We start from the raw sequence: 26,838 nt of genomic DNA on the forward strand, positions 1-26,838 counted from the left end.
CAGGAGCGGCGGGAGGGCAGCACCGTCAGGCGGCAGTGGCGTGACTGCGGCAGAAGCTCCCAGGCTGCTTTCACCAAGGCCTGGAACCAGCGGGTGGTTTTCTCCACATCCAGGTAGGAGCCGGTGCAGAGGGTGCGCAGCAGGCTGGGCTCCTGTCTTCTCAGCTCGTCCTCGGGGTGGTGGAGGAAGCACAGTATGTCCCCCACCAGCCGCTCTCTCACACAGGTGCACTCCAGCTCCACGCGCAGGCCGGGGTTCTTCGCTGCCGTCTTCCCCTCAGCGCCCAGCTCCGGGTGGAAGGCGTGCCCGGGGGGAGGCCTCAGGGGCACGAGCAGGCGGTAAAGGACGTTGTCCTCCCGGGCACTCCAGCCTTCGTAGAGGCAGCCCACGCCGATGGCCGGCTGCAGCCGTGGGTTGAAGAGACAGTTCCTGGAGAGTGTTCGGCAGGCACCAAGTAGCTCTTCCACCAGCTCCTCCACCACCTTGCACTTCTCGGCCATGTTCGGTGCCGGCCACTGGGTGCAGTCGGCCCAAACCCTGCCTAGATCCCAGGTGTCATCGGTGTCGCTATTGTCTTCTACACCATCCTTCCTCTTCTCCTTCTCCTTCTTCCCTGGGTAGCTGCCCTGCTTGCTGCTGCTGCCTGGCCCACATCTCTTTTTCCTGAGCCATCGGCAGAGCCCGAAGAGCAGGACAAGGATGTCAATAAAGGTCCAGAGCTGCCACTGCTGCAATGCAGTGAAGAGCAGAGCTCCCAGGGCGCTCTGCTCCTGGCTCCTCTCCTCCATCTCTTGCAGCAGCTGAGCCATGCCTTCAATCAGCTGCTCTGCATGCTGCTGCATTTGCTCATTTACATCCGCATCCACGTGATCATCCATGAACCACGGCTTCTGGACAATGCCCAGCACAGCCAGGGCGAGGAAGATCAGGCGAGCCATGGCTTGCAGGAGGTGCGAACTGCACTCACCGACAGCCGAGGCCACAGTGTGGTGGCACTGCTGCTGCTGGCCCTGATGACAGCTCCCCCGCTGTGACTCGTCCTTTGTGATGTCACAGGCATCACAGCCGCATCACAGCAATCCCCCTCGCCTCACCTTGCCTCGCCTGGCCTCACTTCTCTCCTGTCCTCTCACCTAGTCTTTTCCTAACTTTCTTTTCTGTTTGCTTTTGTTCCCCCTTTCCCCCCCGCCTCTCCAAACACACACTTCTCTTTTTTCATTTCTTTTCACAGGCGGTTCTGAATGCACATCAGGATGTGCATGTGAAGGTGACCGAGCAGTGGCAGAGGCTGCTCACAGATCTTGTAGAGTTACACACTGGAGATAGTCAAAAGGTGTCCGGACATGGTCTTGGGCAGAGAAGACATTGATTGCCAGGCCTATGATTACCAGGTAGATGAAGAGTAAGCTTAGAATAAAACTTTAAGTTTATACAAATAGTTCAAACAGTTCAGCATGCAGAACTTGGAAGAACACCAAATCTGTTTAATACAATGCAAAGAGAAGGAATAGAAATACCACAGGGACGTCATGAAAGTTCCCTGCGGATTCACAGGTTTTTGTTAAGAGGGTAATCATCAGACAATTAATTTTCTGAAAATAAAAGGCTCGTTAAACTTAGTGATGCACTGATCTAGAATTGTGAATTTATGTTTTTTTGTTTGTTTTTCTCACTTGGATCTTTGTCAGCAGATTTTCTATCAGTGTATGAGAATGGATATGTGCAACAAGTATAAAACCACAAGCTCTAGGGCATAAGCTAAGTAGCAATGAATAGGTGAAAAATCTTCCCTTTGTAAGGTTATTCCATAATTGCCCAGGATTCTACAATTCTTCCTTAGAAATTCTTTTACTGCCTGTTTTCTGATCTAATTTCTAGGCTCTTCTATTTTGTTGATCAGCAAGATGAAAGCTTTTAAGCTCACAATGGTTCTTTAACTCCAGAGATTTTTGTCTCAATCTTCTTGAAACAGGAAAACACATAAAAGATATTTGTTTTTTAAACTTGTTGAAGATTATTTCACAATATTTGAGTGCAGTAGTTCAGAAACAGCCTTTGCCTTTTCTGAGCCTCAGAGCCTACACATGTCTGAAATGAGAGGTAAGAAAGGCTATCCGCCGTCCATTCCACCCAGCTGTTGTTCTGTTTTAGGGATTTGCCATGCTCCTTTTAAGTGTCAGTGCTTCTGTATCTAACCCTGACATCCTGTCCACATACTCAGAGGTATGTGGACATCCTAGTGGTCTAAGTAATTGGAGTAAGTGGTCCCTCACTACACTACAGCATGTGTTCCTTGTCTGTGGTTTTTTGATAATTTGACCACACTACTTCTACTCATTAGTCCTCTCTTTCTGCCATTCATAGACATCAGGAGAGAATTGGTACAATTTATCTTTATAGACTGCTATTATTTGCACATAATCAGTGTGCATCATCTTTCCTTAACCTCAGCTCATAAGTCAGCCTTCCATTAATTGCTCTTTTTCCAATTCGTGATATCTTGCCATTATCTTTCCAGCATAGCTCACTACTGTCTTAGTGTCTTCTCAAAAGAATTAATCAGTCTGAGCTAATGCAGGTGTATTAGTTTCAGTATGCAAGCTAATAGGCTAATTCGGGTATGTCTATGCAACACTATGTTGGGTCATACAAATACAACCAAATGAAAAAGCACTTTGTTTAGGATGTTGACATATCTCAAATTGCTCTAGAGGTCACCTATGAAGAAGATCCATGCCTGATTTTGTCCTAAGCTTCTTTGCTATTAGTAGTGATACATGTAATGAACCCTGGCAGACGTCGCAAAGTCCAGCCTTCACACAGGCAGCTCCAGTGTGCAGTCTGTGCCACCCTCAGAAGGTGTCTCAGATAGGCATGAGAAACTGCCCTCTGGAATCACCTGTCTCTCTCTGAGAGGATGGAGCCGGTCTCTTTTCAGTGGTGCCCAGTGACAGGACGAGAGGCAACAGGTACAAACTGAAGCACAGGAAGTTCAGGCTGAATATGAGGGGGCTCTTCTTTACTGTGAGGGTGACAGAGCACTGGAATAGGCTGCCCAGAGAGGCTGTGGAGTTTCTGTCTCTGGAGATATTAAAAACCCTCCTGGATGCCATCCTGCACAGTGTGCCATTGGTGATTCTGCTTGACAAGGGGTTTGACTGGATGATCTTCAGAGGTCCCTGCCAACCCCAGCCATTCTGTGATTCTGTGACAAGAAATTGAACACCTAACATACATTTGTCAGCAACAGTGTTTTTCAGTGATTCATGGATGTCAGGTACAAGCCAGTATCATATTGGCCTTCTGGAAGTGCTTCTCAGTCTGTCTTGTGAGTCTGTATGCCAGGGTTTAAAAGGGTGTGCTTTTCTGTGCATAGGTATGCATACTAAAGATTTAAAGGATGCATGAGCATGCACATAAAACTGTTTGCAGAGGCATACTCAGTGATAGCTGTTATCATTTCTAATTATTTTTTTGTTAAGAGCAGATAACAACATACCTTTGGAGTGGTTTTAGCATTTATGTATGTAATATAATTTTGTTTGTAATGTCATTGGGAGAATCAGTTTATGAGGGCATATTTATTTTGCATCGCAGATAAATGAAATGCTCTGTAAGAACCAACATTTGTGCATTTGTGGGAGGATTGTTGGAAGACATACATTTTAAGTCAGTATCAGATTTGTCTGCATGTACGTACATTAACTGAGAATATTAAAGTACGGTAGCTCTGACATTCTCTGCACATGCCAACAAACAGCTTTTACAGAAGGTTCAGAGAAGGTGTTCAGATAAAATATTCATTATTTTCTTGCTAAATAAAAACCTCTTTCAGACCTGTAAAGTACTGTTTGACAGGAAATGACCTACAATCTGTAGTTTCATATTTTGATATAAACAAGAGCAAGGAAGATTTCCTCAAATGATTGTACATTTTAGGCTCGTCTGTTACATCCCAGGATGACTAGCAATTAATGGAGTGAAAAGATTGCAGATTTCCTAGTGCTTTTTAACCTGCTTATTTCATTTTCAAACTTCTGTGATCAATTTAGCAGCAGGAAGTTCTGCAGAGCAATTTGGTTCCACTTGACCCTGGAGGGGTTGTTGCTGAATGAGACTTACTTACAGCTCTGTTTCCATAATGACATCTTGCTGCAATAAATGACGCCTTCTTAACCTCAAGTTGTATTTCCAATAAATTTATACCAATTCCCAGGTTACATTAGGCATCTGAAAACAAGGTTCTTTGGACAAATGTGTCACCACAGGTTGTCCCCGCATCATAGGTCACCTAGCAGTGCTGGCACGATATTTATAACTCACATACCACATTGGCTGCAGCACATCTTTTTTCATGCTGATTAACAGCATTATAGTTCCAATCTGATTCTGCTAGTAAACCAATTTCTTCCACTTCCTTCTCTTTTAACACAGATTTCCTAGAAAGGGAACTTTATAAGCAACCCTGACATTTTTAGGAGGAATCCTGCATGCATGTCAGGAGTGGTTCCCCAGAAGCACGCACACCGGTTTGAAATGGTATACAGCAATGAGTGGCAACATCTGAGTCAGGAGGAACTGTGAGCAATACAGCACGTAACATTTGAGTTTGCAAAAGCAGAACAGCGAACCTCTGATTTTGGGGGAGCTGGCCCCTCAGCAGGATTCCCAGTGACCTGTTAGATCTGGAAGCCACATATTGGCAGCTCCAGCAATAAAAGGCAATGGAAAGGAGCCAAGAATTTGATTATTCTGGTGCAAATCCCTTTGACTGTCAGAGAGCATTGATTTGACATTATTTCCATTTATATGGCAGGGGACCCTTTTCAGTTTTACACGTCTTTTGGTTTGCATATGATTCCTGAAAGTTTGTATTTCCACTGAGCTTTTTTGAACTGAAGTTATCATGCTTGGTTCAGGAATACAGAGCATATAAAGTAACTCTTTAAAACATACATTTTTGGAAAAGATCTGTGTGATTATTTTAGCTAATGTAATTTAAAGAAACATCGTTAAAGTAATTGTTCACTGTAGTAGTAGTTATGCAAAATATTTTAAAATATAAAATATTTAACTTTGAGGGTGTATTTCACACATACACCTCATCAGAGAGAACAGAACATCCATACAGGCTGACAGGTGCTAAGACTTTATTTTAAAGAATTTCTTTTAAATGTCTCCTGATATAATCCATTTTGAAGAAACAGGGACTGAGCAAGTCCTGTTAGTAGTAGAGATCTAGGAGTGTTTCTGTCTCAAACTTGTAAAATAATAAATGGCAGCATGTTCTGCAAGTGAAAGAAGATCTGTAGTGTTGAAAAAAATGTATGGGTGAATAATTATTGTCTTCATACATAAGACCAACAATAGATTAGAGAGAAACTCAGCAGCAAGGAATAAAGAATTGTGTTATGGAACGCAGTAGAAAAAAATGATGTTGAATCTGCCTGGAAGAGATTTGGGGGTTACATCTACCATGACCTTTAGCCCAGGACACTGTATGAGAATCTGTTTTTTAATAATGGGATTAAGTTCACTTGGCTTTTTCCCACCATTTCTGAGGAAGCAAAGAAAATCTGCAAGGGGAAAGAATTTAAAATGGAGGGAAAGATTGTAATTATATCTTGCTGAAGGCATATTTTTCAGTAAATGAAGTGCTTCAAAAGAAGTGTACTGGTATGCTGTCTTTCGAATGAAAACCTTTAGGGAACTAGTGTAAGAGTATAAACTAAAAACAATTTTTTTTTACACCCCAAGATGTTAATTTGCTAGTGCCTCGTCAGGAAAAGTCCATATTAAACTTTGAACTCTGAAGTTCGAGCCAGTAATAGCATACCTTCCAAGCATTATAACTATAAATTACCACTGAAGTGATTAGGAAGATAAGAGACTCTATTATGTGAGGAATCAAGTATCTTATCTAGTCCCTGTACTAATTGGAAGCAGCCTTGTATGATAAGAAAAGTAATTATTACTGAATTAAGGATAAACACAAAGATGTTTCAGCCATGTACACATCTTTAAAATACAGCAATTCATTAGAGACTACATTTTGTATTAAAAAAAAATAATTTATGTTCATATTTACTGGAGATTTTCTTTGTGAACTTGTGCTTAATCTATAAATTTTTAGCCTTTATACAGCTGCTCATATAGACACTTAGATGGAAGTGCTTTCATACTGGAAATAATGGAAGGTATTGACATTCCTGCTGTAGGTTAGGATAACTCAGTCACAGATATTAAAGAAAATCTCTAGAGTGTGACCAGAAAAGATATAAACATAGGTCTCCTGAATCCCTATCACATTCCTCACTCATAAAATAGTCTCTTCCCTTATCCTACAAAGATAGAAATACTAACAAACAAACACAAAAGAAAGAATGAAATGCATCTCTGCTGGAGGGCTAATAATCACATTGTAGGAACGAAAGCTGCTGGAGACAATAGGCAGCACAACTGCATCCTTGTCAGTTGACCAAGAATATGTATCACGGGTAGCATTAGTAATGAAGGCTGAAGGGTTTTGGCCTCTTAGCTTCCCTGGTAAGTCCTTCCTTGGTAAATAGCGTAAATGCTAATAATACAGAAGACATTATCATTGATCAGGAAATGTTATTTCATTACTTCCAGTTTTGCTACTGGAGTAATATGTCTCCCCTAAGAAAAAATCTTTTTATTGCTTATTACCTCCCTTGCAGACTTCCAGAATCAGAAGTAAAATCAATATTTTTTTCCTACAGTGTCCTGAAATAACAATTTTTCCAAGTGTGAGATCACGAATAAAAACCCAGAGTTCATTTATTGCTATGTATAATACAAAATCATACTCAGCATCAAATAGTATAGAAATTCTAATATAGTTAGAGAATCTAGGCTACAGAAATAATGAGTAAATATAATAACATTTTCTGGTATAGAAAGAAGTGGAAAGGTTTTTACAACCCAGTATAATACTGGACCTTGGTACAGCCCTATGATTAACAGTTATAAATAGTCCATACGTATGGTTTGAAAAAAAAAAAAAAGTCACTTTTTATGTATAAATACAGTATGGCTGTATTTATAATGAGAAATACAAATCTAGATAACTTTTTGCCTTATAATCTCATATTATTGGTGCTTTACTAAATAACTTTCTAGCATCATAATTAAGCAATAGGACAAAACATTAGAAAGTTAATGTACTTAAACCATAATCTGTTTCATTAATTTCCAAAAATTTCTGTTGAATAGGATTTGGATAATTAGGTAACCATAGCTTTTGTAGTGTTATGCATAGTTTTGTGTGTAAATTAGTTCATACCATTTACCTGTGATATATTATTATACGCTTGAAAAGTCTTTTTCTTTTAAAGAACAGTAAACCCATCTTCTTTAGCTTTCTGACCAACACAGACATGAAACCAAAGTCAACTTAAATTAGTCCTCACAGCACATTTCTTCCTGTCGATCTGTCAGAGGGTAGGGAGGACCTGCAGAGGGACCTGGACAGGATGGGTTGATGAGCAGAGGCCAATGGGATGAGGTTCAACATGGCTAAGTGCTGGGTCCTGCACCGTGGCCACAACAATCTCATGCAACACTACAGGCTTGGGGGAGAGTGGCTCAAAAGCTGTGCAGAGGAAAAGGATCTGGGGGTGCTGGTGAATGCTCACCTGAACACAATCTGGCAGTGTGCCCAGGTGGTCACGAAGGCGAACAGCATCCTGGCTTATATCAGGAATAGTGCAGCCAGCAGGACCAGAGAGGTCATCTTCCCCCTTTACTCAGCTCTGGTGAGGCCGCACCTTGAGCACTATGTTTAGTTTTGGGCTCCTCAGTACGAGAAGGTCATCGAGGTGCTTGAGCGTGTCCAGAGAAGAGCTATGAAGCTGGTGAAGGGCCTGGACCACAAGTTCTGTGAGGAGTGGCTGAGGGAACTGGGAGAAGAGGAGGCTCAGGGGAGACCTTATTGCTCTCTACAGCTACCTGAAAGGAAGGTGTGGGGAGCTGGGGGTCAGCCTCTTCTCGCAGGTAACTAGTGATAGGACTAGAGGGAGTGACCTCAAGTTGAGCCAGAGGAGGTTTAGGTTAGAAATTAGGAGACATTTCTTCTCAGAAAGAGTAGTCATGCTTTGGAAGGGGTTGCCCAGGGAGGTGGTGGTGTCACCATCCCTGGGGGTGTTCAAGGAAAGGTTGGACGTGGTGCTTAGGGACATGGTTTGTTGGGTGACATTGGTGGTGGTAGGGTGATGGTTAGACCAGATGATCTTGGAGGTCTCTTCCAACCTTAATGATTCTATGATTCTTCCACCTGCAACAGTCCTTCCCTTAATGTAATAACAAGAGGAAAGCAGGCTACTTGGAGGATGCTAAATTATGTTTCTTCCTCTGTGTCACAGGAAACTAGGAGGATTCAATTAATGAGTTTGGAAAAAGAAGACTGGTTGCTGAGTGGGCCTCAGTCAGTGTTTTCCCTCAACTTCAGTTGGGAAGTGGCCGAGGTAGGAGAGAAAGAACAGGTAGGGAGGAGGCCAGATTCCCTCCTTTGCTGGGAAAGCTTTATTCAGACAATGTGATAAAGCCCTATATTTTGGTGAGTATTGTCTTTCCTGTGTCTTGAAGCAGGCAGGGGTCTCAAGGAAAGAATAGCCTGTATTTATTGCAATTCAGATTATCATTGGTAATGGTGATGGTATAGAAACTCCTAAGTAATTTAAACCACGTTATTCCCAATGACAGTATTTTACACATGAAGATCATTAGCCTTCCCGTGAGGATGGTGTCTAAATGACCGGAGTTGCAGTCCTCACCACACCACATGTGCACTTCATATCCCCCCGCTGCCCCAAATTTGTATGTGCTGACACTTCATTGACCTTGGCAAAACAGATGCAGTGCAGGAAGGAAAGGAGGAAAGGGGAGAATGATGATGTAGCTTATCTTGTTTGTTCGATGGTAGTTTTTTAACACAGAAGTGTTTACACATTGCTTGTAGGGTCTGTTCTGACAGCCAGTAAAATGTCAGTGCACTGACATGGTTTCTCTTCACTAGAGAAATAAGGTTTGAAATGAAATACTAGAGGGGTAGAGTAGTCCAGACATCAGGTTAGCTTTTGCCATCAGCAACTGCTGGGTCTAACGCTTCTTCATAGTGAGTGGGCAATATATCAAATTTTTTAGCCCCGGAAACCAGGTGAGAAATGTTGGAAATTCTGTGCATACTTTTAACAATATGAAACAAGAAATTTGAAAATTTGAAAATGGACTCAAGGAAAAAAGCTTCTCCTACAGATCCCTGTTTTGAAATCAGAGAGTTACAGATAATGGAAGTCAATCTAGGAAGAAGAGAAACTTTCTAGAGAAACAGTACCGAATTCCAACCATCGTTTAAAATACACATTTTCTGCCTTCTATGTAGTGTATGAGAAAAGGAATTCTGAAAAGGAGAGAAGCCAAAGGCATTTAAAATAAATAAAAAAAGCTCGCTCTGAATTAAGGAATGAACTTTCAATTCAATTTTGAAAAGACAAAGGAACTTATCAAACTAAATTAAATGAGGAGCTGACAGCACTGTAGATGACTCATTGCAATTCAAGAAATTTATAACAGTGTAGAGGGAAACGTAGAGAGCAGATGGTGCAAAGAATCCTCAGTACAAAACAGAGATCAACACTGAGCTCAAAAGCCAGAAACCATCTTTCAGCTTAGTACCAATGGCAAGAAAATGCTGCCATTAAAGTGATTAAAAGCCATGCTGGGCTTCTAAGCATTTTTTTTTTTCCAAATGGTTTCATTGGGTAACCAAATTAGAGCTCTCCTGCAGCTTCTGGATTTGAAACAACTAATTAAAAGAACTTCCCATTGATTCATCATAGGAACATTAGAGAAGTCTTTATAAATGAGCAAATAGGATTTACCTATCTTACAATTTCACAGTTAGAGAGCTCAAACAATAAATGGGTAGGATCTTTAGGGTCTAAATAACTTCTGCTCTAGTGAGCAACTCATAAGAAGCTGAAATTTCTCCACAGAAAGTATTGTTTTTAAAACCACTTCATAAGAACTAAAGAAACAGAAACTGAGCTAGCTGCCGCTTTTAATTACTTAGTCTTATTTGCCTATTTCTCTGTACAATAACTTCCTGACTGGAATCCTTTTCTTTTTCTAAGTAATTATTTCCTCTGAGATGTGAATAGATAATCTGTGTGTGACAAATAGTAGGATCATCCTTCTGAACATTTAAGAAATAGTTAATGGTGAGTCTTTTGAGGCTTTAAAGAAATAAAAAGGAAAAAGGAAAGTCCTAATTTTTGCTCAGTACGTTAGTACAAACAAAAGGTGTGACATGAGCCTTGCTGCATGGGATTTTCAGTTTCAAGTGCAGGTCATGCAGAGCTGGTTTACAAGAGGGCTGAAGTAATTTTCTTCCATTACTTTGCTACTTAGTTGTTTCCTGGGCTGGTCTACTTCTGATACCGAGTGTTTGAGCTGATCTTCTGTTACACCAAGACTATGTTATGACATGCATTTGCTCAAATGGAAGAGTCACTGCAGTGAACTCAGGCTGAATACAACTTAAATTGTCGTATAAGTTTGGGAATCAGAACCCAAAGAAAAATGCACCACATGCAGTGCATATGAAAAGCGTACAAAGGTTAGGCCATAATCTGAAGAAGTGTAATACCTGTTGTTTATATTTTGAAAAGCCTAGAAAGAGCAAGAGTATAATTATATTTGCATTTTAACCTGGTGCTTTCTCTAATTGAGCTGGATGTTACTGCAAGGATTTGGTTATTGAATTAGTGAACCTACAACACAGTGAGATGAAGCCATGGTGTGCTGAGGAAGGTAGCCCAGCTGGAGCAGGCACACGGGGTGTATCAGACAAATCTGCAAAGCTCCCTTAGACTCCACCTCTAAATCACATCTTGATGCCAGTGAATGACTCAACACAACAAACAGTAAACAGATGTATATGAGGAATTGCCCTCATAGGTCCTTGATCAGTGTTTCACAAATACAAATCCATTTTTGCTACCTCGTGATTTCCTTTAAACAGACTGGTCTTTGTTCCCTGCTTGAAGTAGCTGATTTTACCCCAGAGTAAAATTACTAGAGCTCAACTTCACCCTCAATTTTCAAGAACAAAAATATCACTTTAACTGAGGGAGTATTTATATGTACCCAGGGATAACATTTTTGCCCAGAATTTATGAATGCTTTTTATTTATTTATTTGTACTTCCATTGTACTGTTTAAGGACTTCCTGAAAAATACATTAATCCTTTATTTGGCAAGGCAGGAACTCTTTTTTTTTTGTTTTTTTTTTTTTTTTTCCACTCATTCCCTTGCATCAGACCTGTGGTTAAAATGGCATAAGTACAGGTGTGGGAAAGTTTCTTGTGTAAGCTCTTTTATCCACTTAATATTGTTGGTAGCTGCTTTGTTTGTTTGTTTTTCATTCAGTATCATGTGTTGGGCTGTTGGCTTTCTTTACATAGAAGTGGACTGGGTTGTTGTATCACACAATAGCTATCCACAGGGAAGACTGAAAGTGCATAGAAGTTTATTTTCTCTCATTGTCACAGAGAAGGAGATTGCTATATGCATGTCTGTGTATAGAGCTTCACTTCTTTCAAAGGAAAACAATCGGTTTTGTTTTCTTTAGTGTTTGTTTGCTTTCTAGAGTTTATTGATTGTTTTCATCTCTTAAACTTCCTGAAAGATTTACAGGAAAGACAACAAAGGCACAGAATTTTGTGACTAGATGCAGATTCTTATTTTATTTTCCTAGGGAGACTCCTTCATCCAAAAGATAAAACCTGAAGTCATAAAAGCATGTTATTTTTAGGAGACAGCTCCTTAGGAGTTTAGAAGAGGTTAAGTAAGATTCATAAAAGAGAGGAATGGGGGAGGGTGTGTAATAAAGTGGTATATGTTACTTGAATGACAAATAGGGAAAGCTGTGAACCACTGGAAGCACCTTTTTTGTGGGAGACAACCTCAGGAAGCTGGCAGGACTCGGATGTGCTGTTTGAGAGCTGGTTTGTTCAACTTTCTCGGTTGTCTTCAAGACTGTTGAACAATGTGATTAGTTTTGTTGTGACATTTGGGAAAGCTGTACGTCAATACAAGTATAACAGCTTTAGTGTCTGGAGAATACTAGGCTTTCTTTGCCATACTTGACCAGATTAATAAAATAAGCAAAGAGTTTTCCAGGATTGAATTTTTGCACCATTTGACATTATTACATAGGAGGCACTGATCCTTCTTCTCCAAAAGGGCAGCAAATCCAATTCTTAAAATCACTTAGCCCCACTGTGAGATAGTTTGGCTCTTGGGTGCATCCACCCATGTTAGGCCCCTTCCATAAGCTGCTGGAAGCAGTTCCTGCTCGCTGCACTGCCGCAGACCTACACTGTCAATTGCTTCAGATAGGCTTGGGGCACCTTTGCTGCCATGGTTTGCCCATAACCCTGTCCCTGCCCCTGGCCTCCTCAAGCAAGCTGGGTATTACATACACACAGCCACCTCCCTGATGGGCTGAAACACTCTTGCTTCTGTCAGCCCAGCTAGTAGAAACAGAACACGTTGCATCTGTTTTAAGTTGTGTCACATTATTTTACCCCTGGGGGTAAACCAAATGTACATTTTACACAGCTGAGCTATGACATTTAAAGCAGAGTATGCTGAGTTTTGAATTTACTGTCTCTGAAACACAGCTCTGGTCTGGACCCGATGTCCTCAGAGCCAGCAGTGCATCCTGGTTGTGCACAGCCAGTGGTGAGGACTGGCATGGGCCCCTTTTTCTGGGAGAGACAGAAAAGACATTCCTGTATTTTTGTGTACAGCCATTTCTCGGAAGCTGGTCTGCGCTTTAACGAAGAGTTACTGGTGTGTACTTGCAATGTTAATTCCAGGTTATATGGTTTCCCTGAGAATTGCCATCTGTCATGCTTTTCTGCCTGGAGGTCACTCAAAGTTACCACGGGTTGGTATCCTAAGACAGTGGGATAAAAGGATAAAGCGTGTGCTTCATTTTTAACCCTTAGTTATCCTTTTCCCTTTCAGCACCCTCCTTGATAGGTATGGTAAGGAAGGACTGGGCTTCCCAAAACAGCATTGCCCTCTCCTGGCAAGAGCCGGACTTTCCCCATGGAGCCATTCTGGACTACGAGATCAAGTACTATGAGAAAGTAGGTCACACTTACAGCATCACCCCAACTCAGTCCCTAAAGATCAATATGTTTTGTTATTTTTGTATTTAAAAAAATATATTTTAAACTTTTCACTTGATCCCATATACAATGCTTTGTAAGTAGATGTTTTTTGTTGGATTTTGTACGGATTTTTTTTGTTGTTGCACTTCTGACTTGTTGATGACTGTCTTGTTTCATGTCAGAACCAAATAGAGCAGCAGGCAGGCAGTAGATATACCTGTCTTGTAGTAGCAGCAATTATGAACATGGATAAATGGATTGTATAATTGAGCATGTTTTGATGTATAGACTGTAAAAGCTTTATATTGGAGTGGCGCTGAAACAATACAACTAAGGTGAACATCAATGTAATTTCATTTTGTTCTATTATTTAGCAATAATATGTGCTTAAATGATAGAGTTCATTAGCCTCATTTAGAGGGTTACAAGAGATAAAGACTACATGGCATTTATGTCGCATTTCTGGCATTCTGTCAAAATTACAGGATATCACATAAAAGCGGGCAACAACGTGCATTACAGGAAAAGGTACAAGGTGACAGACAGCATGTCCTACGAAAGTATAATCTGAAGCCTGCTTTCCCAAAGCACAGAACATTTCATCGTTTCTAGTTAGCTACAGGGCCTAGCACCGATGCAAAAGTTTAGTGCAAATCAATGTCTTTGAAACATAGGAAGGCATTTCTTGATATGCATTTCTTAAACAGTAATCTGCTAAATCAGTTCTTGCTGTTTCTTTGTCCCCATCTAAAAGTCACAACGGAACTACTGGATAAGTGAGAAGACCACAAAGAACAGTAATATAAGCCAAGGCATGAAAGACAGATTTAAGGATGATAGGCTCTGTAAATATCCGAATTTCCTTCCTTGGCTGCCCTTCCCTATTGAGATTATGCAGCTTTAATGATGCAGAAAAAAAGGGTAAACTGGGGAAAATCCAAGTAATTTAAATAGAATAGCTAGAGGGAGAAAACAGCTTGTTTAGAATATTTGGCAGTCAAGCAAGGAAACTTTATTTTCCTACACTGATGGAACTCTTTCAAGTTTTGATCCATTACCATAGTAAACTACACTATGACTAGCACTGTCCTTTTTTGTTTATTTCTGTTAAAATAATAACCAAGTGAATTAAAATAGAGAAATAGCAGGTTTTTATTCAATTATTTGGGAACAAATATCCAAAATCGTTCATACAGATGATAAATTATAAAGCTCTTATTTATAAAAATCTTTTATCAATAGATCATCTGCCAATATCTGTCAATACTGAGTGACAAGGCAAATAGCTCTTCTTAGAGATCTACATATTGGTAAGTCCTGTCCATTATACAAGATTAGAGAAAACAGGCTTCATGGCCCTGTGATATATATAGTTTTAACTGTTCCTGTCCGTTTCTACAAAAAAAAAAAATAAAAAAAAATTCTATTTTCACCTTTTGTAATGCATGAGGAGTATCTTTTAACTATTAACTTCTCTTCCCTCTTAGGTGTGGGGAGATAAATGCACTGCTGGCATCTTCCAGTACCGTTGTACAGGGATTATTTTCTCCCTAAATCACTAACTGGACTACATGCATAGCTCTCCAGTACACCTTTTGTTGTTAAGTTAGAACTGATAGCCTCTCTGTCAGTGCTATGCAATAGGTGCAATGAGAGACAAACGCTCCAGCACCTAACAGTAACAAAGCCACTTATTTGTGCAGAAGAATAGCTATGTGACAGATTTGCAATAGCTCTCTTGAAGACCACATTCTAGAGAGATAAATAATTTTGTATTGCAAAATACTCTGTTGATTTGCAGTATTAAATTACAAAATGTGAATTTAAAACACTTTAATTATATTTAAAAATTGCTGAAGAAGCATACATTACAACTATGCTGCTGGGTAAGTATAGTGGCCAAATGCAAATGGGATTTGTATATTGAAAACAAGAGGGAGAGTGTCTACCTCAAAGTCAGAAAATATTAACATGAGCTTTAACAAATTCCTTCTTCTTCACCTTGAAACTCCACATATTAAACAGCACAGGCTGTGTAATGTCAGGTAGATACAGCAAGTGTAATCTTTCAGGCTTCCTAGTGACCCTAAAAGGGGAAAACATCACCATTCCTATTATCAGGAGAAGTGACAAAAATATGGATGGTGTTGCAAAATTACAAGAAATGTGATAAAAGGGAAATAATTTAACCGAATTTAGTGTGAATCTACCACAAAGACAACCCTCCTCTGGAGAATAAAAAGTTGAGCTAAAGCTCAAAAGCAAGTTAAATATTAAAAGTTCAGAAAATTTCTTAATGACTTAAGGCAACAATTAAAATGAACAAACCAGTGTCCATTTGCATTAGGTACAGTTATACAAAAGAATTAGTAAAACGGAACAGATTTTGCAGTCCTATCTCTATCCCTTTTTACCTGTCATTTCTGTTAGAAAAGAGGTTTTGTTCTTACATTCAATATAAGAAATTGAACATCTCCATCAAATACAAACACTAGATATTCTGGTCTCAACTGGTTGTATCAGTTTCTTAACTTTGAGAAAGTCTGAAGAACCCTGCAGGATTTAAAATTTTTATAACTATGAACATCTATTTCTTACAAGATTCCTTGGTGACATTTGCAAAATTATGAAGACACTGGGGACCCTAGAGGAGCATGCTTTCTTTTAATTATAACCAGTAGGAATTCTGCAGCTTGTAAATGAAAGTCATTTCTTGACATGCGCTCCCATGGTTTCGTGAAAGATCTGTAAGCTTACAGAAATCCAGTAGCCATCTAACAAAATACTGTCGGCCCTCCACAAAACGGGACTGTTTCCAATGATTTTATAAGTAGGATAAATTAGTGGTGATGAACTCAGAATACACAGAAGCATCCTTCCATGCATATCCAGAACAAGCAGAACAAGGGAATAAGGCTAGACTGTGCTAGAGCTGCATAAAAGTTTTATTTGCAGTCTTGTGTGATAGAAGTTGTACACAGAGAACCATGGAAAGATCAAGCCTCATCTCTTTGTGAAAAATAGTTTCTCATCTTCTGAGAAAGATGCTACCAAGTAATAAAGAAATAAAGTAGAGATGTTATACAAAGCTATCAACAAGCTTACAAGTATAGAAGCCATACTTTCATTCAAAAATATAATAAAGCAGCTCAGTAATTTGACTGCTTTAAAGCACCCTCTTCCATACGACCTTCATTTCTTCAGTGAATTACGGCAGAATACACAGACTCGTAACTTTAACAAAATATTGTTCGCCTTTCTGTCAGTCTCTAAAAATTAAAATCTTGAGAAAATGACAAAACTTAGTTGTAAGCCAGTTCAATACGTATCCTACATATTTTTTGTTTGTTTCTTTTTATAGGAATACACTCACATGTTTGTGGGGTAGGCTGACAAGGGGTCACTCTGTTCTGCAGCTTCTCAGCCAAAAATGTAAGGAACATAAGGTGACCTAGGACATAATTTGAGAGCTGACTTGGCCTGTGAAGTAAACAAAAATTCTAAGAAATTTAGTCCAAGATGCTATGGGTTTCTGTCACAGTGAAGACCAGAAGTTTTCTGTTGCATAGTTACATGATAGAGAGAGAGAATGTTATCCTAAAGTAATACTGCATGTTGAGGCTTTGTAGTTGAAATATCTTATTTCCAGTAGATTTGGAATCATTCTGAAAAAGCTACAGTTAGCAACATTTGTCACCTTAGACAGTAAGTGAGTCTTTACTGCAGCACACAAAGAATCCATTAAGTGTTTGACCTTAGAGATCTAAGATGTACTCTGAAAAGCATTTCTTCAAAGACCTTCTTTGTAGTCCTCACAGATACTAAACATTTGCAAGTTATCTCTCTTGCTACAGGATGTCTACCCTGTTCTACAGTCTGTTATTTATCCATTCTATTTTATAGTCCTTTAATATCTTCCACAAACAGCAAAGTACTTTTAGAAGAAAAAAATCTTTCATAGGCATTGTTGTCTTTCCCTTCAAAAATCAAACTCCAGGTATCAATATAATCTCTGTTTCCTTGCTAACAGAAATCAATTTTTTTCTTTATACTTTAACACTATTACTCAGACACTGACTAAAGCTTTTACTGTTTGAAAGATTCCAGGGCATCATAATCTGATCACCTTTACAAAGGCTGCATGCTCAAGTCAGATGAAGGCTGATATGACCTTGCCACAGTCTTGCAGTGAAGCTGAGTCCTTCTGTAGGAATTCTCTCATGGGAAAGGAAACGCAGTACACAGTGGATATAAGCCATACCAGCTGCACTTCAGGTGGTGCAGCTGAACTGGAAAATGCTTATTCCTCCCCTTTTCCACCCAAACCCTCAAAGTTAATCATCAAAAATTAATGTTTCCTGAGAGCTGTGTTAAGCATACCAAGCTGTATACATATCAGAAACTATATTAAGTTTTAAGTTCTCCCATATGGCCCAAATACACCAGCTGGATTATATTTTCTGTTACGAGATAATATATAATTAGCTGATAAAGTTGGTCTATAGAGAAGAGATTTTATAGGATTCATCCAAGCAATATCCCAGGCATTGCAGTGACATCTGCAAATAGAAAGCATCTTCTGGAGCAGGATGCAGAATGGAAAGACTGGCTGATGTTTCTTTCCTTTCTTGTCCATTGGTGAAATTTGCATTAAAGCCAAATCCCTTTGATAAAACACTTCATTTTATTGGCAGATTCGATTTGTAACTTACAGGCAGTTTTCACATTAAAATTTTAACCCACCTCTATATGACAGTGAGTAGACAAGATACGTAGGATGTCAGATACGACGTTTCCTCCGCTTCACTATTATTTAGTGTTGAATTAATAAATACAGGAGAGAAAATAAGCAAGCAGTAAAGACAAGGGGGGAATTAGTTTCCCAATGAGATTTTAAAAAGAGATGAAGAGCTGATGAAGCAGGTAGATAAAGTACCAGATTTAAAGAATTAGAAAGGAATATGACCTTGTTAATTTTTCTGTCAGTCTACAGCTCTATTTAATTAACTTCTATGAGGAGTGATGCTCTCTCTTAAATTCTGATATTAAAGCAAACACTGCTATTTGTTTGAGTATTTATTAGTATGAATTAAAATGAAGCATCCTGAATTTGAGTATGAACATATGTAAGAGAGTTTGAGGAAACTGACCTGATAGGAATAATGTGAAGATTTGAGGACATCAATGTGTAACAAATCTTAAAAGACAGAATTATTTTTACAAAAATTAATGTGGAAAATTTTAAACGAGGAAGTAAATTACTCTTGCAGAATTGTATGCCTACAATAATGTTCCGTTGTTTAAAGCAAATATATCTGTCCAGAAACACATGCACCATATTATTTCAAAGCCATAAAAATGTATATGTACCATATAATACATGCTATGTGCTTTGACAGCAAAAAGATGGGGCACTCGATGTGCGTACAGAGGTATGAACTGATATCCTTGCCATTTGTCTGCATTTTTTGAGGAACAGAGAGTCTGGTGTTCTGCTTAGTGCCACTCCGATGCACAGCAGTAGCATGCTGCTGGGAGCCCTGGAAACGTGCCATGCTTGCTTTTGCCCACGTGCCTGAGTTGTTTCATTTTATTTTTTTCTCCCATGTGAATTGCCAGTGTAGGGTATGTGACTCATCACTGGTTAGGACAACAGATGTTGCTGTGTGGATTTAGCAAAGGAGACATTTTGCCATCCTTCTCTTTAGATGAATTCAGCTCTGCTCAGGCAGCATGTACATAATGCTTCTTTTCTCCTTTTTTCCCCACTGCCCCAAAACCTGGCCCTACTCAAGTATCAGCTGGAGTCCTAACCTCAAGGCGGAGCCACATATCTTCATTAGTCGAGACAGATAGTTTTTATAAGAAGTACATCATGTAGTTAAGACAATCCTCTCAATTTCTGGGTGACATTTTGGGAAGGTGAAACAAAATTAGCAGACTGTGTCACCTTGTTCAGGAGCAGGCATATCTCAGTTGCTGCTGTTGTGTCAGCATTGCTACTGTTTCTTTCTCTAGGCATATTCTTTTATTATTGCTAGGCATGCCATAGTGTGCTTGATGCTGTTGCAAGCTTCCTGACTAAATTTTGTCAACATCAGTGACGGGGTTAGGGAACAGGAAAAGGCTTATAACAGCAGCGATGAGCATATGATCCCTTCAGGTATCTGACCAGTCAACCAGTTTTTTTAAATGTATACTCAGTATAAAATAATGAATACTACAGTGTTAGTATTGAATGATCAACTGGGCAATTCTTAACCTTATGCTAATTGTTCTTTTATAAAATGAAAAATTTGCTCCTGTAATTTTTTTTAATTACTTGAATTAGTTGAGGGATAAGTAGCAATCTGCTGCCTGTAATTAAAGTGTTTCAGAAATGACCAGAAGCAAGAAATGTAGGGCCCATGAAACACTACGCTTCTGTTACATTCTTGTAAAAACGAGAACACTGAGTAATTTGGATATTAAGAGCTTTTTACAGTAGTACTAAACAAACCCTCTGTTTGACCGAAGCAGCAGGAGCAGATCAGCGTGTTGCTGTGAGCCCACATAGCTCCATGGAGCACTTCTGGCATTCCTGGCTGTTCAGAGCTCCTGGGAAACGAACCATGTCTGGCAAATGTTTTTAAAAAATAATCACTACAAATGCGCTTTGGGAGATAATCATTAAAACAAAATCTCCTAGCTTATTTTAGCATAATAAGTGATGTTAAACAAGCTTCTCAGTTTTGCTATTCTGCTGTTATTAACCTAGTTTCCCAAGGGAAGAACTGTGAAAGGCTGAAGGATTCTAAAAAGAAAAAAAATAGGCCTCCAAACTGTATAAAATGAGAGCGAATAATTAAGAGACTCTGCCCAGATATAATTTTTGCCTTTGGGAAGAAACCTAAGGACCTTGCAACAGCCATTATTAATGACACTGATATAATTGCTATTAGGAGAAAAAGAAATCTTGCCTCTAAATACCAATTAGGTACCGCAAAGGGTTTACCAAAGAAGTTGTAAGCTAGGCCAGCTCCATTAGGTGTCTGGTTTGACCAGTCTTCTAATACTTTTCTTCAGTTACTTAGAGCTAGCTTCTCTCCATTTGTATTTAATAATAAAGTAGCCTACGGAGCTATTACTATTGTCATTCCTGCTGAAAAAAAAAATCTTGACAAGAAATACGATGCTTTTTAAGCAACCCTAGTAGATTTGATTAAAAAAATATAGTTCAGTCTCTGCTGATCTTGTGTTTTTGTCTGCAGCCAATACCATCTTCCCCAAGGAAAATTGTGTGCACAATACATATTTCAGTAACTGCTATAGAAGAGCTGCACAAATGTAGAAGTGCATTAATGGTTTTGAATTAATCATTTTCAAACTCTTTCAAAGATACAGGCATGAGAGGTATGCAAACTATTGCATACAACCATTACAAACTATCAAGACAACAAACTTAATACCCCACTAGTTCCATACATCAGAGAAAGCTAAGGAGGCTAAATCCACCAATAGTAGAGGTTGGTTCCTGAAGAAAAAAGGTATTATTAAATGTTTTTTTTTTCTAGCTATTCAGCAGTTGAACTTTTTTTTTTAAAAAAAAAAGTTTTAAAATCATTTATAAAATTTAAATTAAATAATATATTATTATCTATTTAATTTTTACATAATAATGTAAACCACAGCAATCAACAGTTAATTTTAAGCATGTGATTAGATGAGCTCAAAATATCAGAAGATCCTCATATTTTATAGTGCAGTAAAGTTCAGCTCACTCTGGAGATCAAACTTGAGATGATTTTGATGAATGTATTGTAAAAAAGGAATGTTGTCTTTTCAGAGTCAACATATCAGTTGCCCAGAAGGAAATGGTAACACATACAACATGTTTAATCTGGAAGTAACAAATAAGAGACTGCGCTCAAAATATTATTGTTGTTGTATTATTACCCAGTTTCAGTGTGTTCACCTTTGAGTGTAGTTCCAGTAAGTTTTTGTAATACCTGAAGTTAATGAGAGTTTTAACTTTTTCAGGTACCTTAGCACACATTCAAGTGTCAGACTTTGGGTTTGAAAGTTTGACCTATTTTTACAAAAAGAAAGATGATTTTCGTGAGCAGTGATCTAAGTATAACTAATGTGACTGCTAAATGACTATCTAATCAATAATAATTTCCTTATATATGTTAAATATAATGCCTAGATACCCAGTGCTCTAAAATATGTCAGGAAGTTTCCTTCAGACTTTCTTAAAATAAGAACTACCTTAAAAGTTCCTAAAAGTCTCCTTCTGTGAGCCCAAACTATTTTAAAAACTGAAGCTTGGTCAGTGTTTTAATAATACATAAAATATGTACTTTACAAAAATTGCTTGTTCCCAACCATAAACATGAATTCCCAGAATAAATCAAGAAGATATGTACTTTGAGACATGGCTAAGGTAATAACTTTGTCTAAATGAAGGAATGTTCCAGTACAAGGTATTATTTCACTTAAAGTTTTTTTTCCTGAACTCCTTGATGCATTTAGGAGATATCTGGGGAAATAGAGCTGAAAAGGCATGTATTCTTTTTGGAGATAATAGAGGAAGTGACTTTTTTCTTCCTTTTATTCTTCTAAAGCTGAGTAGCAACTGCATCCTAACCATGCAGAAGGAAAGATTGTTATTAGTTTTCCATTTTTAATTATTTTTTTTCCACACTGAAATGGAAACAAAGCCACAGACTACATAATGTGGGCAATTTTTTTTTTTAAAAAAAAAAAGTAATGATGTTCCTGAATTAGTCAGGCTGGGAGAAGAGAGGAAAATGCAAAGAGTAAACGGAAACTCTTTTAAGGGGACCCATTCTATTTTGATGGAATAAACCATATTATTTTCCATGTTTAATATTATTACAAGCCTTTTACAGTTGTACTAAATAAAAGTTGTGCTAAATTGTTTTTATTGGGACCAAAAATGCACATAGGCGAGCCTTTCATTTAGAAGTGTGATTTCTTTAGCCAACTCTTATTCTTAGAAAAGGTATGTTATTTAGTAATTCACAATTAGCTTTGTTAGTTTTGTACTCCAATAAAATCATGAATGTTTGTGTTTTTTTTTTTTTTTTTACTTAAATGTAATGCAAAAAATCTTTTTATTTTTTATTTTTAATGTCGTAGTATTAATAGTTTCAAAGTGCCCTTTCTTGATGTTCTTGTCAGGGAAGCTGAGTTAACAACCTATTATTATGTACTCCTTACCAAGCTGTTAATAGCTTTAGAGTATTTTGCAGGAATTCACCTGCTGCTCATAAAAACATTTATGTTCCTGCAGGAACTTCACCAGGTTGATACATCTTGTATTTGCAATGACCTTGCAAAAACTGTCTGGTTTTCTTGTATATACTGCCAGAAGTACTAGTGTATTATATTATCAGAATAACAATTCTTCAGTGATTGAAACCGTTCTTTAAAAAGTTACTGTCAGTCACCTGTCCTTACATTTTTTTCAGATTAAAATTTTTGTTTTTTACCAACTCAGAAAGTACTGTTTTAGATGTAGTTAAATTGAAAATGAACACTTCTGTGATGCAAAAATAGAAACAAAATTTTCTTTGTTTTGAAAGTGCAAAATCAGCATTTTAGTTTACCTGTTAGAGTGTTTGCTTCATCCTTCAAAATTTATGTTAAACTAATCGGAAAAAGACTTATATACTCCTCTATTAACTCACTGAGGTGTTTGAAGAAAACATTAATTTTAATAATTAGTATATTAATTAAATTATTAAGTATTTAAGTATACAAATTATATTAATACAACACAAATTATATTAATTTTTTAAATTATTAATTAAATAATACTGTTGATGTAATGCCAGCATGAGCAATATAGTCATGATTCCAGAGATGAATTCCGCCCTTATAAGTTAACATTACAAGATAGATGTTTGCTGTCTGCATGTGTACAGGTGAAAAAAAAATGCACATACACACTCACTAATACACAAAGAAGGTAATATTTCACTGAATTTCGCTATCTATTGATAAATTCATATCTGAAGAGGTTTGCATGATGACACATGCTACACAGTCTCAGGGTTGTCCTGATATAGAGATCTTGCCTCTCATTTATTACTTTTATTGGAAAGATTAAATTCAAACTTTAGTTAGTGTCAGAGTTTGTATTTTGGAGTCAGAATGTATTTTGGTTGAGTGGTGTTGAAGTATATATTACTGTTTCCAGCATTATTCTGAACTTGTAAGTCCTGTTTTTCTCTGGAGAAGAAAACAGTTGTCCCAACAACTTCATAAACACACACACACAAACTTATCATGTGAAATGTAATATTCATGTGGATTTAAATTAATCCTGTCATTTACTCCATCTTCACAATAGCGATCTGAATCAATTCTATCTACCAAAGTAGGTGATTTGCTTACTTAAATAAAAGGGATAGTATTGTTAATAACACTGAACCTCAATTAATAGCTCTCTTTTGTGTGTCTATAAAGCAAATCAACAGCTATGGATAGTTTTGCTTGAAACATAGCTTTTTTGAAGCTGTTATGTATCACTAGGACTCTTTTCCGTAACTTCCATGTTTTTCCATGAATATATACAGTAGCAAAGGGAAAGAGAAAACTGTGCATTAGTCTGCTGTTCTAGGAATAAAATATGATATTTATGTAGATGGTTCTACCTAGGCACAAACCAGTCTTAAAATCAGCCCTGTCACTATACCTGTCCTCCCACTCCAAGATGCTGAAATACATTTAAAAAGGAGTTGGAAAGGCTTGTTGTTTCAAGAAGTTTTTAATACAGTATGCAGTCTTCACAAGGGCATTTGTAAAAATGTATGCACTACACAGAGCAATTAAAATTTTCCTGTGAAGGAAAATTCTTAGAAACTGGAAAAAAATATACACCACATAACAGGAGCCCTACTCCAAACTCTGGACCTAACTACCTGTGGGCATTGTAGGGGTTCTGAAATTGGGTAAATTCAACATTTTTTTGTCAACACGATTAAAGCTGGATGAGTTTTGTGTAGCTGACTCAGTGTTATACTATATTTTTAGGCTTGCTAGATTGAATTGTATTTCACAGCTTTATGTTGTTAATTATGTTGTTCTTTTTTTTTTTTTTTTTTTTTTTGGTAAAATTAGAGCACTGGCAGCATTATATTTTAGCAATTCACCATCATCTTCTGAAAAAAAATTGAATCATTGCCTTTGTATTGAACTTTTACTTCAGTGCTAAGAGAATTCTTTACTTCACACTTCAATATGAGATAGAGGAACCACTTGTTTGGGTACTGCCATGGGGGAATGCTGCAGTTCTGTGTGTACAGCATTACTGTAATTACACCAGTGCTAATAATGCTAGAAGAATACCTGCCATACATCTCAGCACCTTAGGAACCTTGAGGTGTCTGTACTGTTGCTTTTCCCATTTCAGTTTTGGGGTGTTTTTTTGTTTGTTTGTTTGTTTGTTTGTTTGTTTTTTCATTATATAGTCACCTATTTCCCAGCTTTAACTAGAAGTACAGTGCCTATGCTTTACGGAGGTATATTGGGTTTGACTGAACAATTCACTGATATTCGTGATTATTCACTATTTCTCATAGATGAGGAACCATAGTATATTCAGCAGAATCACCAGGAAGGCGATCTAAAACAAAACAAAATAAATATAGTAATTTTTTTTAACAGTTTGCAATTAAACTTGTTGCCTAAAGATGTTTTGGAAGCCTCTAGTAAAATCGGTTCAAAAACATAATTAAATTTGTGGAAGAAGAGTCTACCATGAGCTGTAAAACATAATGAAGCATATTTAGCTCATTAAGAAAACCACTAATCTGCAAATTGCTGGACTTGGGGCTGGGGGGACGAGGTGGCAGTGTTGCAGGTAGGCATGGGGAGGGGGAATGTGAACTTCTCATATGTGTCTCAAATCTATGTTGGCATATACAGGTCCTGATTCAGAAACTTGAACTACCAATCTTACACACCAAATGAATGACTTGGCAGTTAGCTTACTGGCTGTATGTGTGCGGCTCTGTGGGCTTGTTTCACAGCGGAGAAAGTCACAGAAGGCTTCCACTCTTAAAAGTTTGAAGGATTGCATCTGTTTCCTATTGAGCATTATTTGTCAGCTGGTTTATTATCTGATTTCAAAGCAAACCTAAGCATTAGGTATCTCAGAGGGCACTACTTTACTCTCCAAAGATGACAGCCACCCTCTGAACAGTAGTTGAGTTGATTTTCACCATTAATAAGGTGCTTGCTTTTTCCAAACAGGAAAAGATAGTGCAGGGAAAAAAATAAAAAATAAATGAATTAATGAAAAAAAAACAGGAAGAACTGGAGAGGCTGAAATTTTTGTGTGCTTAAGTTAGAACAGCTCCTGGAGACACTGTCGCAGAGGTTTTCACTGGTAAACATTTTCAATTAGAAAACACGTGTTATCAAAGTAGCTCATAAGTGCTGGAAAAATTGAATTTAATGCTTGAGCTTATCTGACAATTCAAGTCATGTTCCCCAGCTCCCTTTATTATATTCTGATTGCACCCTGTTCAACCACCAACATAAGGCACAGACCTGTTTTTATTCCTCTCAGTTTAATCCCCATGTCAGTACGATCAGCTGTGTCCTATCTGCTGCCTTCACACATGCTTTTCCTCCTTGGCCCTCCATGTAAACCACACAGCATTGCTCTTCCTGCTTCTCACCTCGCTGTGCTTATGGGAGTGTTAACTGTAGCAGAGTAACCCTATCCTCATTTCTTCTCACTTAATTTTCTCTTTTTTTTGTGGTTCACCTCACATTAACTCATTTTTGCCTTGCCAGGTATATAATCCAATTAAAATGAAGTTTGGCTGGGTTTTGACCTTTCCATATTTTCTTTATGATTGGTTATCTGCTCTTCCCCTTTCCTGGCTGACAGCTTCACATTATGTATGGAGAAGGTGATGAGCTGACTGACAAGCAATCAGAATATAAAATATTGAAAGGCCAAACAGATAAAGTAGACTTTAGTATTTCAGCTCCCCATACTGTTATATCTCAGATTAATGAAAAGGGAGGTTGAGAAAGGAAGGGAGAAGATTACAACCTGAAGTGGCTGATGCTTTAAAATTCTGCAGGTTTCCTCTCTGAAGCAAATACTATAGCCACCTGCAATTTTCTCTATGGCCCCACCTTTTCCTGTTAGAGTTTTCCTCTTAGGTCAGATTGGTTGTCACAGCCTTGTAATCACTTCTTTAAAATTTACCTTAAGTTTTTGATAGCTGGAACAGTAAGGTATGTTTTTAGTGAGCATTTTTTAAAGAAGGTGAATGATATCTTTGACTATTATTCCTATTGTATTTTTTCTTATCACTATATATTTCAATGAAGCTTTACCTAATCCTGATCATACTGTAATCAGATAGTAATTAGTGTTAGAAGCACATATTTCAATCTATGAATATCTTCTCTGAAATCTTCCAAATATTGTTGTTGGCATTCATGTTAAGAGAGACCCTACAGGTCAAAATAGTCTAACAGAAAATCATGTACAAAATATTATAAAATAAGCTTTCAAAGACAGATTCTGAGTTTCCCAGGTGTAGTTAATTTTCCTATTTTCAATGTGGTTACCCCTCTTCTACAATGATATAAGTGAGAT

At 38.0% G+C, this 26,838-nt stretch overlaps 1 protein-coding gene across 4 annotated transcripts in view; it reads left to right on the forward strand.

Moving 5' to 3' along the window:
- EPHA6 (EPH receptor A6) overlaps window positions 1–26,838 on the forward strand; it is a 511,169-nt gene that overhangs the window by 330,788 nt on the left and 153,543 nt on the right. For all 4 annotated transcript variants that reach the window (XM_035315198.1, XM_035315200.1, XM_035315199.1 and 1 more), the window contains exon 6: window positions 13,057–13,181. In XM_035315198.1, coding sequence (XP_035171089.1) covers window positions 13,057–13,181 — 125 coding nt within the window. The remainder of the gene's footprint in view (window positions 1–13,056; window positions 13,182–26,838) is intronic.

This window comes from Oxyura jamaicensis, chromosome 1, assembly GCF_011077185.1.
Source record: "Oxyura jamaicensis isolate SHBP4307 breed ruddy duck chromosome 1, BPBGC_Ojam_1.0, whole genome shotgun sequence".
In the NCBI taxonomy this organism is placed as follows: Eukaryota; Metazoa; Chordata; class Aves; order Anseriformes; family Anatidae; genus Oxyura; species Oxyura jamaicensis.